Below are 14,727 nucleotides of genomic sequence, written 5' to 3' on the forward strand. Positions count from 1 at the left end.
ACGTGCCCGTGAAAGGCAAAGGTCCCGAGTTCGAGTCTTGGTCTGGCACACAGTTTTAATCTGCCAGGAAGTTTCATATCAGTGCACTCCGCTGCAGAGTGAAAATCTCATTCTGATTATAATGTTTAGTTGTGAGATAGGACTTACTCCATATGTGGAAAAAGATTCCACCTTGAAACCCCTTCGCCTGTCTTACTCCCCCTGAGTTTCTTTAGTTCCTTTCACACTTATGTGCATGTGTGCTCTGTGATATTACAAGTCTGTGTTTTACTAAGTGTTCTGCATTGACAGGTGTAAGCCCAGGATGTATTGGCAAGTGCGACAGCAGTCCGTGCTTGAACAATGGGACGTGCCACGAAGGCTACGATAGCTACTGGTGTGACTGCAGGTGGACTGCCTTTAAAGGGCCCATCTGTGCTGATGGTAAGGACGGCTGCTGCTGCTGGTGCTACTGTTGCAGTTGTCTTCTTCAGCCCCATATTTCAACTATACTCTGGTCTGCAATGTACTACTTACTACAGTGATATTAAATGTAAAATTAATTTTAGCGGAACTCTCCCATAAAAAAAATTCAAAAAGCAATGTACAGTATTCTTATATATTTCATCCCAAAAAATATTACAGTTGTGTTTAAATTTATGCACACGTATGAAAACAAATATTGATTTGTATTAATAATACAAAAATACAAAGGTAGATCAAATATAAATGGTATTTTATTTTTTAAAAATTAATTCAAATATAATTTATTTTTCTACATAGTTCTCTGCTTTAGAAATAAGTTTTTCCAGGAAGAAGGAAAATTTTTTATCGCTGCATCATAGAATGAAGCTTGTTGAGTAGGGGGCCAGTTGTGCACAAATTCGTGTATGCCCTTGTCATCTTCAAATCATTGCCTTTCCTCAAGTGTGTTTAAGTGACCAAAATAAACTAAAATTGCAGAGCAATAGTTCCAAGCTATGATCAAATTGTGTCCAAGGAATTTCTTGATGTTTTCAGACTATTAGAGAGGCAGTATGGGGCATGATATTGTCTAGGAGGAAGATAGCTTCTTGAATTGGTTGGTCTTTTGCGGTGATACGCAGGCATCACCTCATGCAGCTGGTCACAGCAACATGCAACACTGATTGTGCATTGCTTGTGCAAAATGTTAATGAGTCAAGTGCCTTGTCGATCAAAGAAAATGGTTGAAAGAACCTTGCCAGCTGACAGTTTTGTCTTGGGTGTTAGTTGGGCTGCGTGCCCTTTCCTTCGCCATTCCATACCGGCTAGCAAAAGATTTTTTTTCCTTCAAAATTACGTTGAGACAGAATGGATGACTGTGACACCATTATGAGTTGAAATCAAAGTACTGCCAGTAGACACATTAAAGGTTGAAAAATGCTGTAACTAGTTTTCCAGATTGCAGGTCATCATCTGGACGGGAAGAGGGCTAGGTTTGGGAACATCGTAAAGAAGGGCAGCTGTGTCCAGCCAGTCTGTCCCATAATATTATAGTTTGTAATGCGACAGTGTGACAAGGGACTGAAACAATGTATTTTGCTACCTTTTCAGAATGCACCACCACCTTGTATACCTATTTATTACAGATTTCTGTACAATGTACAAGGGTCACTCCAAAAGAAATGCACAACATTTTCTGAAAACTTCAACTTTTGGTCTGTATCTTTAGTATTTACAGAGGACGTAGAAACATTCTTCCTGCATGTATTCAAATTTAATTCAATCTGTTTCCACAAATCACACTGTTGTAGCACTGCATGAAGACGGCTGCTGCACTTGATGTTGGTCTGAAGCAATGTGTTGTTAAAAAGTTCCTGTGTTCTTAGAACAAGACAATGACAGTGATGTAAGGCAGTGAAAAAATGATGTGTGTCAACATACTTTAAAAATGTCGAAGGTGTAGAAGATAAATTGGATGTTCTAAAAAGCATTATGCATTTCTTTTGGAGTGACCCCCATATAAAACATTATGTAGAAATATTTGAATTTGATTTTTTACTTTGGATGATCTACCTGCCAGCAGAGGAATTATGTTTCTTTATCCATTATCTAGCAGCAGAGAGAAGGCAAAGCTCTTCTGGTGCAATACGGCTGGTTATATCTGTGTAGTATTAACTGAAAGTTGTCCCAGCATTTCAGTTTGATGTATAATTTTCGTTTTAAGGCAGTCAGCTTCCTCTGTTGATAAGGATCTGTTGTAGAGTATGTGGTTGTTCTTTCAGAAATTGGTGTGGTCATGAAATCTAGCTCCATCGTTAAGTATGACTTCATGGGTAGCTGGAGGTCAACCATTTCAGAAAAGATTCGTGTCGGATTCACGACCACCAACCCAAAGGGGTTCCTTCTGGGTTTCTTCTCCAACATCACTGGTGAATACCTCACAATCATGGTTTCCAACAGTGGTAAGTGAGATATCATATTTATATTGATTATCATTGGGTGTTTGCCTGTCAATACCTAGCAGAAACTGTAAGTTTAATTTGTACAGTCATATTTCTGTGTTTTGTTCATGTTAAATCTTTGAATGTGTAATATGTTGATAATTATTATGGTGAGGCTATCAGTTAATAATAATTACGCTGGCTGACAAAAAAAAAAGTGAAACACCCAGAAGACATGGTCAGTTGTAAATGTAACTTCATACACTTACACACCATTGTCGGGCTTGTGAATGATTAGATACTACGTAAATTGAAGTGGGAGGGCGAAGGGAAGGGAAGGAACTGACAATATAAGCTGCATTGGGACATTGAAAGGAAGTTGAGTGAAATTGTGTGACGGACAGGGACTCGAACCTGGGATCTCCTGCTTACTAGGTAGTTGTGTTAACCGCTGTGCCACCTGGACACAACATTTATTGCAAATGTGCGGACTACCTCTGCAGTCTCCCCGTCCGTGTCCTCCGTGCTCACTAATTTTAGAGTCCTGCAAAAGGTCAAATGTAAATGTACATCCATACTGAAGGTTGTGGATTGAGTCCCCGTCAAGGTGAATCAATTATATGAATGTGTAATGTCTGTCGTTTCGGCCATGTCCGAAAGAACAGATGATTAAAATCTCTGTAACTAGTAGAATGGCAATCAGAGTGCGTTAGTGTTGTTCGTGTTTAATATTGTGACTTTGTCTGGTAGGGCGTGTAAGGGACACAAACAGTATCAGATGTTGTGTGCTCACAGTCCAGGACATAAAGATGTTGAGTATTCGTGTGAGACAGCATTATCAGCATGTGACCCTTTGGAAAGAACCTCATTGTGGGTCTTCCATTGGCCAGTTTGTCGTCGGACTGTGTCAGAACGTAGGGGCAGGCATACTCATTAATGAGGGTACACTCGACAGAGTCTGACCACCACAGTGGAAGATTGACATATTGTGCATTGGGTGCATCATAAGCTCTTCACGACTGCACCTGCCATCTGAGAACAGGTAGTGGACTACCTACGACACACCATTGATCGAAGAATAGCAGCACCAGATGTAGGGAATTACCGTCCCGTGCGTAGGCTGCTGGTAACACCACAACACAAACTGCTGTGTTTAGTGTTGCCATGACTGGAAAGCACTGACTGCTGACGAATATGCCACATTGTGTTCAGCAACAAATTGCACTCCTTCATTACTCCGGACCGCCACTGTCGGCAATTATGGTAGCAATGTGGGGAGAGGTCCCATTCTTCCAATGTTTTGGAGAGGCACAGGAATATTGCTGCTGGTGTCGTGAGGAGCCATGTATATGACTTTAAGTCACAGCCGGTAGCAATTGAAGGAACTGTGACTGCTCAGCGGTACGTCACAGACTTCCCGTAACTTCGTGTTACCTCTCCAGAGTGTATACGATCCGGGACAACCAGGAGATCCAGGAAAAACCCGGAAATTTTTTCATTGTTTAAGTTTCAAATTAAATTTTTGTAATTTTGACTGGTGAGAACTGACACTCTAACAAAGGATATTACCGTATCCTGCTACTGCGTAATAATACTGCAGCATTAAAACATGAACGAGAGAAAAAATGAAAATAAAACTTAAATTGCAAAGGAAATGCACCATATAAAATAGCAGTGCACGTACAAGCGTCTGTCAACAGCAAAATGTGAAGACTGTGCAATGCTTCATAACGACAAATTGCCTCCAATGAGCGTGACATCACAACAGTTTACATTAAGATTCATTTAAGCAGTTACAAGCGGGCTCATACACATGCACAGTTGAGTCGCATATGACTAATACCTTCTCCTGCTTCTGGCTACTGAAGTGAGGCTGTTGGCTGTGTAAGCAGCAGTAGCAGCAACCAGCCACATGAGGTACTTGGAAAAATTTCACTGGCATGCCCAAGCTGCCAGGTTCACTCGTGTATCTGAACCGGGTGGCAATTTTTTTTGTCTTCTTTGGGGGGGGGGGGGGCGGGGGGGGGGCTGAGAACTGCAGGCCACATGAATACTTGGTCGTGAGCCCCAGTTTGACAACCACTGGTCTAGAAAATTCACTGTAATTGGATTTTTAATAATCTCTCAAGATATTGTGTATACACACACACACACACATACACACAAATAGGGCAACAAGTTTGTATGTTCTTGCTGAATATGGCTGCTCAGGTTCTTTGTTTTTTGGTTTTGCTGATGTTCACGTTGGTGTTCTGAAACTTATTATATTGGTAAATTTTCATTTTACAGGTCACTTGCGTGTCGTATTTGATTTTGGCTTTGAGAGACAAGAGATCATTTTCTTGGAGAAGCATTTTGGACTCGGTCAGTACCACGACGTTCACTTATCAAGAAAAAATTCAGGTGCGACAATGATCCTACAGGTATGGAACTCTTCACATCAGTTTTTATGTTATGTTATGTTGCATGAATAATAGTGGTAATCTTGCAGTGCACAAAATTCATCAAGATGCCTTGCAAATTCTTGCAGATTATAAAATTCTTCAGTAAATTCTTAATGATGTAAAATAAGGTAAAATGACATTATGATATGAATTTCATGATAAATGCAGTGGCTTTGTAGTTTTAAACTTTTTTCTGCCCAAGTTTAAATAGAACCTACAATAGCTTATTCTTATCACTTACAGTTTAACAGTGTATTTCTTTTGTAATCTAGGTTGACAATGACGAGCCACGAGAATATAATTTCAACATTAAAGCCTCAGCAGATGCGCAGTTCAATAACATCCAGTACTTGTACATAGGGCGAAATGAGTCCATGACTGAGGGCTTTGTTGGCTGCATATCACGTGTGGAGTTTGACGACATTTACCCTCTCAAACTGCTTTTCCAGGAGAATGCCCCACCCAATGTCAGGTCTCTTGGAAGTGAGTATTATTATTATTATTATTATTCCCCCAGGAATAAACTAGAAACTTCTGCTGTGAAACATTTTTATTGTAACAATTTTATTTCCTGCTAACTGTTCAGTAGTTAGCAGCAAGCACTCTGTGAATGAACTTTAACTTTTTTACTTGTGTCCGAGTGTAATGTACAGAGCAGACAGCTAGCACCATTTCACATAAGTAGCATATCTGATGATTAGAAGAAATATCAGTAAGTAAATATGGAGGACGTAGAAGCTTATAACAGAACAGAACGTAACATGAAATCGTGGTAAGAGGTAATAAATACAGCAGCTCAGCCTGTTCTGCATTCCCACCTGCGGGCCAATTTGAGATGCAGTGACGAAACTGCTCATGTGCAGACAGTCAAGAAAGTTATGGAAAACTCATTAAATCCTCCTCTCTCTTTTATTTAAAATACCCTCAGCAAAATGCTGACACATTTAACACAATGTCTTCATTCAACCAATCCACTAACAGGATACAAAACAATTTCCTTACATATGACAATGCTTAGTCAGTAGAGAACTCCACATGTATACTAATACTTTGTGGTGTACTAAACATCATTCTCCAACATGTAAATAAAGAGGGTCGCGATTCTGTGAAATATTTGTCTGTGTAATCTCTCTTTTTGGTAGGATTTAAGTAGTTTTCTGTGTAGAGAATAGAAATTTTGTTTTTGGGAAATTTGTTAACACTAACCGCAAGGAAATTTAACCTTGGACGAATAGAATAATGGAGATTGAGTTTCTTTGTAACTAGCTTGTATATTTATTTTGAATGAGGCACTCCTGATTGCAGTGATATTGTAGTTGATATAATGGTGGTGTTAAAACAAAGTTTAACATTGTTAACTTTGAAGCTTTCAAAAATATTTATTCTGGTAATATGCTGAGTTAGTATTGGAGTGGTGCTTGTGATTTTTCCAACTACTACATTTTAAATGACAACTTTTCTATTGCAAGTGCTGGTCACTCTATGATGATGTGATTTCTGATTTTTGCACTCATCTGTATTTTTTATATGCAGTATAATGTGATATTTGCAAGACTTACATATTTGTGGTATATTTAAATTTGTGTATACAGAGGTGATAGTTGTGTGCTGTAGTGTGAATATGTGAAACTTTGAAAGACATATTAGAAATAAAATTGTACTTCTTCCCATAGGTTGTAGAGCATTGTAAAATGACACCCAATAACAGCACTTTTATAACATTCACTTTAGAAATATTTGATTGCTACACAGGTGTTTGAAGTGTATCTTGGCTAAAGTTGTCTGTCACTTCTGAGCTTGGGGAAAACGATTCTTGAAAGCATTAAACACAACAGTATGTTGTGAAAAAAACCTGTACACAAACTGACCATAGTTTACTTCTTTTGTATTACCAACAGGTCCACTGAATGAGGACTTCTGTGGTGTTGAACCAGTGACTCATCCACCTGACATTATAGAAACTCGTCCACCACCTATGGTCGACAGTGACGTATTAGATAGGATTTATCGCCATACGGATTCTGCCATACTTGGAGGTGAGTGTCTGGGTTTCGGTGCTACAGAGCTTTTATGTTGACTGCAATAATTACATATGAGGGTCTGAAATAGGCACAACACCATTTTGTAATGTGAGTGGTATGTGTGCTAATATAACAGAGCATCTGGGGAAATGTAATAACAATTGTTGTCAACTATGCTAGTTCCTTAGATACAGTTTGTGTTTATAATTTTATTTCAGAATAGGATTGTGATGCTGTGGCATGAATATCACATAATACTTCCCATGGCATGCTGTCATAATATTGTCAAAAACCTTTCTGGCTTTGTAGACAAATCGTAGTGTTCTGTTACTCAGTATAACCGTCATCTCAGTATTGCTTAAATAAAGTGCAACGCCCCCCCCCCCCCCCCCGCCCCCAAAGATACAACTAGTTGTTACCCCACTGACAAAAGTTTCCCAGTCGCTATAGTGCAGTCGCATTATTGGCGATAGTGGCAGACAGCCGCAAGTGTGTAAAAACGAAGGAAAAAAAAGAGAAAGAACTAGAATTTTGCCTGCTAGATGGGAGAGGAGAGGTGCAGGGAAACGAGCCCCACCTCCCATTAGCAGGGCGGCAGCCCACAGCAGGACTGATAAGTTGTTACAGGGATTGTCAATCTCTTCTGGTGTTGTAAGGGTGGTAATCGAAATACATGATAGACCAGGATTAGTCACTTGACTTTTTTAAAAATAAGAAAAGAAAACAATGAGCAACGCATGATAAAAGACATTTGGGGACGGCTATGCGCAATTGCTTGTTGAGATTAGCAGTGTATTGTTAACGACATAGTTTAGGCACGACCTGTCGTGGTATTCGATGAAACCACAGTTCAAAACATTTGCCGTGTTAAAGGTTTCTGCATTTTTTGAGCTTTGGCTAACAAGCAAACAAAACGTACGCATTTCTTGGTTGCAAAATGCTAGGTGCCACGGCTGAGAACTACAAAGTTGCATTATATGGCGTGTATCTTAAATAGACCATTCAACCGTCCACAGTTGGCATGGCGCCAGATGACTGTGCTTGGCATGGCACCAGATGACTGTGCATTGATACCTTGTTGCGTTTTTACACTTTATTTTTCTGCAAACAGGTTCTTATGCACATTATCTTCCCAAATTGGGTTTCGCCAAATGATGTACAATACCAGTAACTGAAAATTGGTTACTTTTTCGATATTTATATCCAGACAAAAGAACTGTTACATATTATCTCAGATAAAACAGTTCATATGCATAGAATTCACTGTGAAATAGTGTCTATTAAATAATTTTGCATTTTGAGGCTGAATCTGCATCTATTTCGTGTTTATCACAAAATGTGTTTTTTCTGGTCCCTAGCCACGAGTTTAAATTCAAGTCTACAAGATGCTTCGTCTGTCACAGTTCAGCCATTGGTCACTTATTGTTGTCAACAGTCCATCTTGCATTTCTGACGTACGTTACATTGGGCGCTTCCGACACTGCCTCCGCATTGCACATTAACAGCATTTGTGAACTGGTCCATTGTGTTTGTCACCTATAACCGAGTGGTAGCTGGTAGCCACTGTGGCAACATTGTAGCAGCAAGTGACAGACATCATCGACCAAATAATTTTAATTGGAGTATAGTTTCAAATTTTTTGCTGATGTACTGCTTCTTGCAGGAAAATACATGAACTAAATGGGATTTGTTGGAATATTATTTTGTGTAAGAGAACAGCTTTACTTGCTGTGAGTGAAAGAAGCAGCATTTACTTTTTCATTCCTACTTATTTGGCACCTCTGAAACCATTCACATTTCCTGAGGTGATAGTTAGATTGGCAACTAAAAACACAGCTGAATTTAATTGCACATTCCACTCTATATCATGTCATATATATTTATAATTCGTTGTGCACTGTTTAACTTGCTACCACTAATGTTGTTAGACAAATGCAGTTGGTCAACATCTTGTAAACATCTCTCACTGCCAACCGCTATACTGTATTTTGCAGCCGGCCGCTGTGGCCGAGCGGTTCTAGGTGCTTCTGTCTGGAACCGTGTGACCGCTACCGTCTCAGGTTCAAATCCTGCCTCGGGCACGGATGTGTGTGATGTCCTTCGGTTAGTTAAGTTTAAGTAGTTCTAAGTTCTAGGGGACTGATGACCTCAGATGTTAAGTCCCATAGTGCTCAGAGCTATTTGAACCAATTTTTCTTAAAATATAACTTCTCCCCCCCCCTCCCCCATATGGTATGGCAAGTTTATGACTTGTAGCAGTAAATAAAATACTTGTATATACTCCGTTCATCATAAGAATAAACCTGATATAAACGGACACAAACATGATGATTGGTTTGCGGCCGTAGCTCTCGTATTGGCGGTGTTCTGTTCTTGGAAGTAGGTCCAACTTTTATGTATTGATTCCTTATTACTGTGTCATTGTAAACGAAACTTTAAGACATTCTAATGTATAAACAGCAATCAAAGTTTTTCTTAATCATACTTTAGCTACGTAATTTTTATTTCAAAAATCGTGTACAGTCACAATCTCTGTAAGCAGTACTCGTGCTCTGATAGTACCACAAAAATGGATGACACTGCTTCCTGCATCTAGTGAAGCTTGTACGCAGAACACCATTAATGGCTAGAAACAAGTTGTTGTTAATGTTTTTCACAACACTGCAGAAACAAATCATCTTTGACATTTTTCAAGAAACATTATGTAATAAATATTAGGAATGATATTTCGGACATATTTGTGGCGTGTGTTGCAGATTGATAATTGGGTGGGCAGAGGTTCGTTACCCGTTATGACGTACAATATATTTTGTTTTGTTTGTTCGGTTTGAATAACTAAAAAAATTGTTAAAGATTTTGAATTTATGAAAACATTACACAGTTAAATTTTTTGGAGAAAATTGAAAAATCAAATACTCTTTGTTTGAATATGCCCGTTGTTTTATAGGACAGATGTGGTCTCACACGAGCCAGAGTGATAAGTGCCATAGAAACATAGAAAACAATTTTCACAGTGTCAAACAAACACTGCAAATTATGCATTTTTGCAGTGGTCACCTGAACACTGCATTCTGAACCCAGCCGAATCAGTCTGGAGCCATGTTAGGGGATTAGCCACGAGAAATAACATGACATTGAAGCTGCCAAACTTACTGGAACTAATGCACGAAGCTTTGTGACATGTCACTGCTGAGCGACGGTGAAATGCAGTACAGTGCGTCATAAAAGAAGAGGGGAGGAAATGTGGACGTGTGGCTTGGGATTCTGTTGCTGATCATCTCGTTGTCAACGTAGCAGTACTGAAATGTACCACAATCCTCGGAGTCCAATATGAAAGAAGTTCAGTGATTACCAGATTAATGACTGTAATACTTTCAGTGGCTTCAATATTTAGCTACATAGTGAAATCTCAGCACTGCGCTCTTACGCCTCACGTCACTAGTGCAGAAAAATTACCCTTGTTAAAGTCAGGAATTTTCATCACTCTCGTGTTTAATTATAGTACTGTGTTAGCCAAGATTGAGAGCATGTAATGTTTTTCATCAGCTCACCTAAGAAGCGTATCGCCTGAGTTTTACCATTATTTTCTTCTGTTCAAAAACTGAATGACATTCAAGGCTATTAAATGACGTTCAGGGCTATATTGTTCACTACTTGTCTCTTTATGTGTCTTTCCTACAACTGTTTATATCACTGCAGGTTTGTTGGACCAGATTGCTGGCCAGTGCCTTCCAAGTTATATGCCCCGATAAAGCTGTTGTCCCGTATTTTTGCTGAGTCGATGTACACGTAATGCACAGCATAAAACATATCCTCATTATCGTACTTGGCAGTACTCGAGACAGCTTGGCTTGTGCTCCACGTCAACCAGAATCTAATGACATGCCAGCAAACGCGGAAGAATACATAGTGTAATGTTTACATGAGGTTTATTCTTATATATAATATATGCCGATATCTCTTATTGGTTCTGAATGTTTGCTAAAGTTTTACCAGACTGTTTATTTAGTGAACTTCAGTTAAAATAATTATACTTTTTTTTTTTTTTTTTTTTAAGGTGTCCTTGCAATAATTTTCTTGGCCTTGGTGCTGATGGCTGTTCTGATTGGCCGATACCTGGCCAGACATAAGGGTGAATATTTGACACAAGAGGACAAGGGAGCAGACGATGCGCTCGACCCGGATCAGGCTGTTGTCCAGTCGGCGACAGGCCACCAAGTAGAGAAGAGGAAGGAGTGGTTTATTTGAAGTGAAACAGGTTCCACGTAGTGACAGTGGCAGACTCTGAAGTTTGTCATTATGTTGTGTCAAATGCGACCCGTGCTCTTAGTTGTGTGGGAGTAGTAGGTGCACGCTATTAATGTTCACAAGAAGAAATCTCACAAAGAAATCACACCAAAACTTTTGAGTGAAAAGGGAGTTATATCGAATTCAGTCAGCGTCGGTGAAAGATATCTGCTTTATCGCAAGCTTTATTTCAGAGACAAAGTGCAAAGTTTTGTATGGCGAATTCTGTACTGGGCTGCAGTGTAGAGGTAGAGTTATTTGCAACTGGCTGGTGTTTCCTCAGGTATACATTTTATAACAAAAGAGTACTTTTTTTGGGAATTGAAACTTTTGCTACTACATATCAGTTAAAGTTTCCATACCAAAAGTAAAAAGAGAAGGTAATTTGTTCAAACAACCTTGTCATTATGGACCTTATAGACTGACAGTACCTATTTGAGTAATAAGAAATTGTGGTCATCTGCTAAAACAGTCTGTAGGTAGAAGATTCTTTTTACTTTGTTTCTACAGATTTAGTAAATGACAAAGCAGTCAGAATGCTGCTGTAAATTTTGCTGAGTAAAATGCAGTGTTTTGTAGTAACTTGTATAGTTTGGTTGTGGCAGCTGCCTCCATTTTATGTACTTTACAACCTATCCTTTTCCCCCCTAAATTAAAGATTTTTACATATCCAGATTTTAATAAACTTTTGTGAAAAAACTCCAATTTGATTAAAAAAAAGATAACCTTTTCATCCACTGCCACTAAAAACTAACCTGTTGCTCAGAACTGTAATTTGTAGCCACAACAGAGGTGAAATATTTGACCTGAGTGTGCTGTGTGAGCATGCCTTTGTATCTCTGTGACTAAAGTCACTGTTAGAGATTTATACTGTAAAATTTTTATTACACTTTGTGTGGTTGTGTATTAATGATTGCACTTAATTTTTTCAGTATTTCCCAGAGCAATAAGCAGATATTATTACCACAGTCTAACGCATGCAGTCATAACATTCACGGCTGTGAAAGTTGTTACTGTCTGGTAGCCGAAACAAGACTAGCTCCCCCAGTGGCAGGAAATCCCAGGATTGGATCAGAGTTTGTTGTTTGTTCTTTTTCTATTTAATTAATGAAGTGATTGCTATATTTTTGCTTTCTGAGCATTACTTAATTATCAAGAGACGTGAATTGTCATAAAATAAAGCAAAAACAGCTCAATCTGACAGATTCAGTGACATAATCTACAATTTGTTCATGAAGAAATACTCTCAAATGCTTGCATAATTGCAGCTTACTCAGCTGAAAACAAGTGAGTGTAAACATATATTTCGTCCATGAGAAGCATATATTTCTGTTGTTGTCCTTTCTTATTGTGATTGACACTTAACTCAACACAAAACAATTTTGTATAGAGTCTAATGATTCGCACATTCCTAATACATGAATATTTTCATAATTGTAATTACTTTTGCTTCAGAAGAAAATGTCTTGGAAGAATTTTTATGGCAGTACTACACCCCCTTTAGTAAAAAATTGTTTTACAAATCAATATAAACGATACTATTCATATTTGTCAAATATCGTGTTTGACATTGTAGCTTACTCTCCGCTTGGAGTGCTGCTGTCACAGTTTATAGCAAAATTTAGCTGGAGTGTAATGACTGTATGTGTTCGACTGTGTTATTACTAAGGCATTATAATATTTTATAGATTTAAAAGGTATTTTATTTAATATAAATGTTCTGAGAAAGTATTATCTGCCACCTCTTTTGTTTCTTATATTTAAATGTCTAATTAATCTACACAAGTAAGAGTAAGCCTGCTGATTTTGAGAAAGGTAGGCAAGCACTTTTTCAGAGTTTATTAGTGTCTGATGGTTGTTGTGGAACATGTGCATGCAATTTTTAAAATTCGTACATTGAAACAATTTTCTCTTCAGCCAGTTGTAACATTATTTTCAGTGGTTGATAATGTGGCACAAACCAAAAAAACAATAATAGTTTTGCGTCATGAGAGAAAGACATGCAAATTATGTCATTCACCAAGTGTTTAAGAGGTCCTTCAGTAATGGTACGAGATTATTTGTCCAGAGTGCTTACTCAGATCTTTGGCTCAAAGAAAAATATTAACAGTATCACTTGTATGTGGTAATTATAGTGGAACAAATCTGTGATGCTGTTTGTAGAAAATGAGCTTAGGATGAAAACCACTGTTGTGACTGAAATTCTAGAAAATACATTGTTAAAATAAGGGAAGTTTCTTATTTTATTGTAATGGAACCAGTTTCTACCACTATTTCTGAATATGGCAAGTATGTGGTGATTTTTAGAAGAATCCAGTACTTCACTTTTTTATTTTTTATTATAAGTGCAATCTGTAAGAAAGGAATCTCATTTAGTGTTTTGAAGTTACTTGTAGGCTGCAGCTCTGAATAATCTCAGATATATTTTTTTATGTGGAAAAAGAACAGTGAAGACACTGTATTTGTTTAAAGTACACTCTGCATTCAATGGTTTGTGTCACAGATTTAAATTAAATATTGCTTTGTTAGAACTTACAGTATTTTATTTAGAGAAAATGAATAAAAATAAGTTACTGGAAGGTAATTTTAGTCCTTCACAAATAGGGATAGGAAGTATTAATTCTGTGTGTAACAGAGCATTGCCTTGCTAATGTGACATGCATATTTTAAGACTTGTCATGGCCTTTGGAACTTGTGATAACGTTATGCAATTTATGATGCTGGAGTTGAAGAAATTTAAATATTTTATTTCTTAATTTTTATTTTGTCAAGTAGTTGTATATATTTGTTATTTTGGTGAATCACATCGCCGAAGCATCGGCAAATTATGGCAGCTATTAATTCAGTTATACATATGTTGTGTCTTATATTTTAGTAGTATACATGTGATTTATTTTCAGTTTATATTTTGTAATAAATATACATTTGAAATATTATTTATAGTTTTTTTCCATCTGACACCAATAAGCATTTCCTGTATTGAGAGACCAAAAATATATGATGATGTTTAGGTCCTACTTTATTGTAAAATCGTGCAGCTGTAGTTTAAAGAAAAATTAGCAGTGTCATCAACTTTTATTTTATTTAAGACAGAATGATGTACACAGGCAAAATCAAAACATAATTCTGGGCTTGCATGTGTTGTTGTTGTTGTTGTTGTGGTCTTCAGTCCTGAGACTGGTTTGATGCAGCTCTCCATGCTACTCTATCCTGTGCAAGCTTCTTCATCTCCCAGTACCTACTGCAACCTACATCCTTCTGAATCTGCTTAGTGTATTCATCTCTTGGTCTCCCCCTACGATTTTTACCCTCCACGCTGCCCTCCAATACTAAATTGGTGATCCCTTGATGCCTCAGAACATGTCCTACCAAACGATCCCTTCTTCTGGTCAAGTTGTGCCACAAACTCCTCTTCTCCCCAATCCTATTCAGTACCTCCTCATTAGTTATGTGATCTACCCATCTAATCTTCAGCATTCTTCTGTAGCACCACATTTCGAAAGATTCTATTCCCTTCTTGTCCAAACTATTTATCGTCCATGTTTCACTTCCATACATGGCTACACTCCATACAAATACTTTCAGAAATGA

The 14,727-nt window shown here is 38.0% G+C and overlaps 1 protein-coding gene across 4 annotated transcripts in view; it reads left to right on the top strand.

The window, feature by feature from the left end:
- LOC126109764 (neurexin-4) overlaps positions 1–14,072 on the top strand; it is a 167,191-nt gene extending 153,119 nt beyond the window's left edge. For all 4 annotated transcript variants that reach the window (XM_049914817.1, XM_049914819.1, XM_049914816.1 and 1 more), the window contains exons 20-25: positions 292–423; positions 2,226–2,405; positions 4,674–4,807; positions 5,101–5,311; positions 6,727–6,864; positions 10,907–14,072. In XM_049914817.1, coding sequence (XP_049770774.1) covers positions 292–423; positions 2,226–2,405; positions 4,674–4,807; positions 5,101–5,311; positions 6,727–6,864; positions 10,907–11,097 — 986 coding nt within the window. In that variant the 3' untranslated portion in view covers positions 11,098–14,072. The remainder of the gene's footprint in view (positions 1–291; positions 424–2,225; positions 2,406–4,673; positions 4,808–5,100; positions 5,312–6,726; positions 6,865–10,906) is intronic.
- The last annotated feature ends 655 nt before the right edge of the window (positions 14,073–14,727 follow it).

This window comes from Schistocerca cancellata, chromosome 12 (genome assembly GCF_023864275.1).
Source record: "Schistocerca cancellata isolate TAMUIC-IGC-003103 chromosome 12, iqSchCanc2.1, whole genome shotgun sequence".
NCBI classification, from domain to species: Eukaryota; Metazoa; Arthropoda; class Insecta; order Orthoptera; family Acrididae; genus Schistocerca; species Schistocerca cancellata.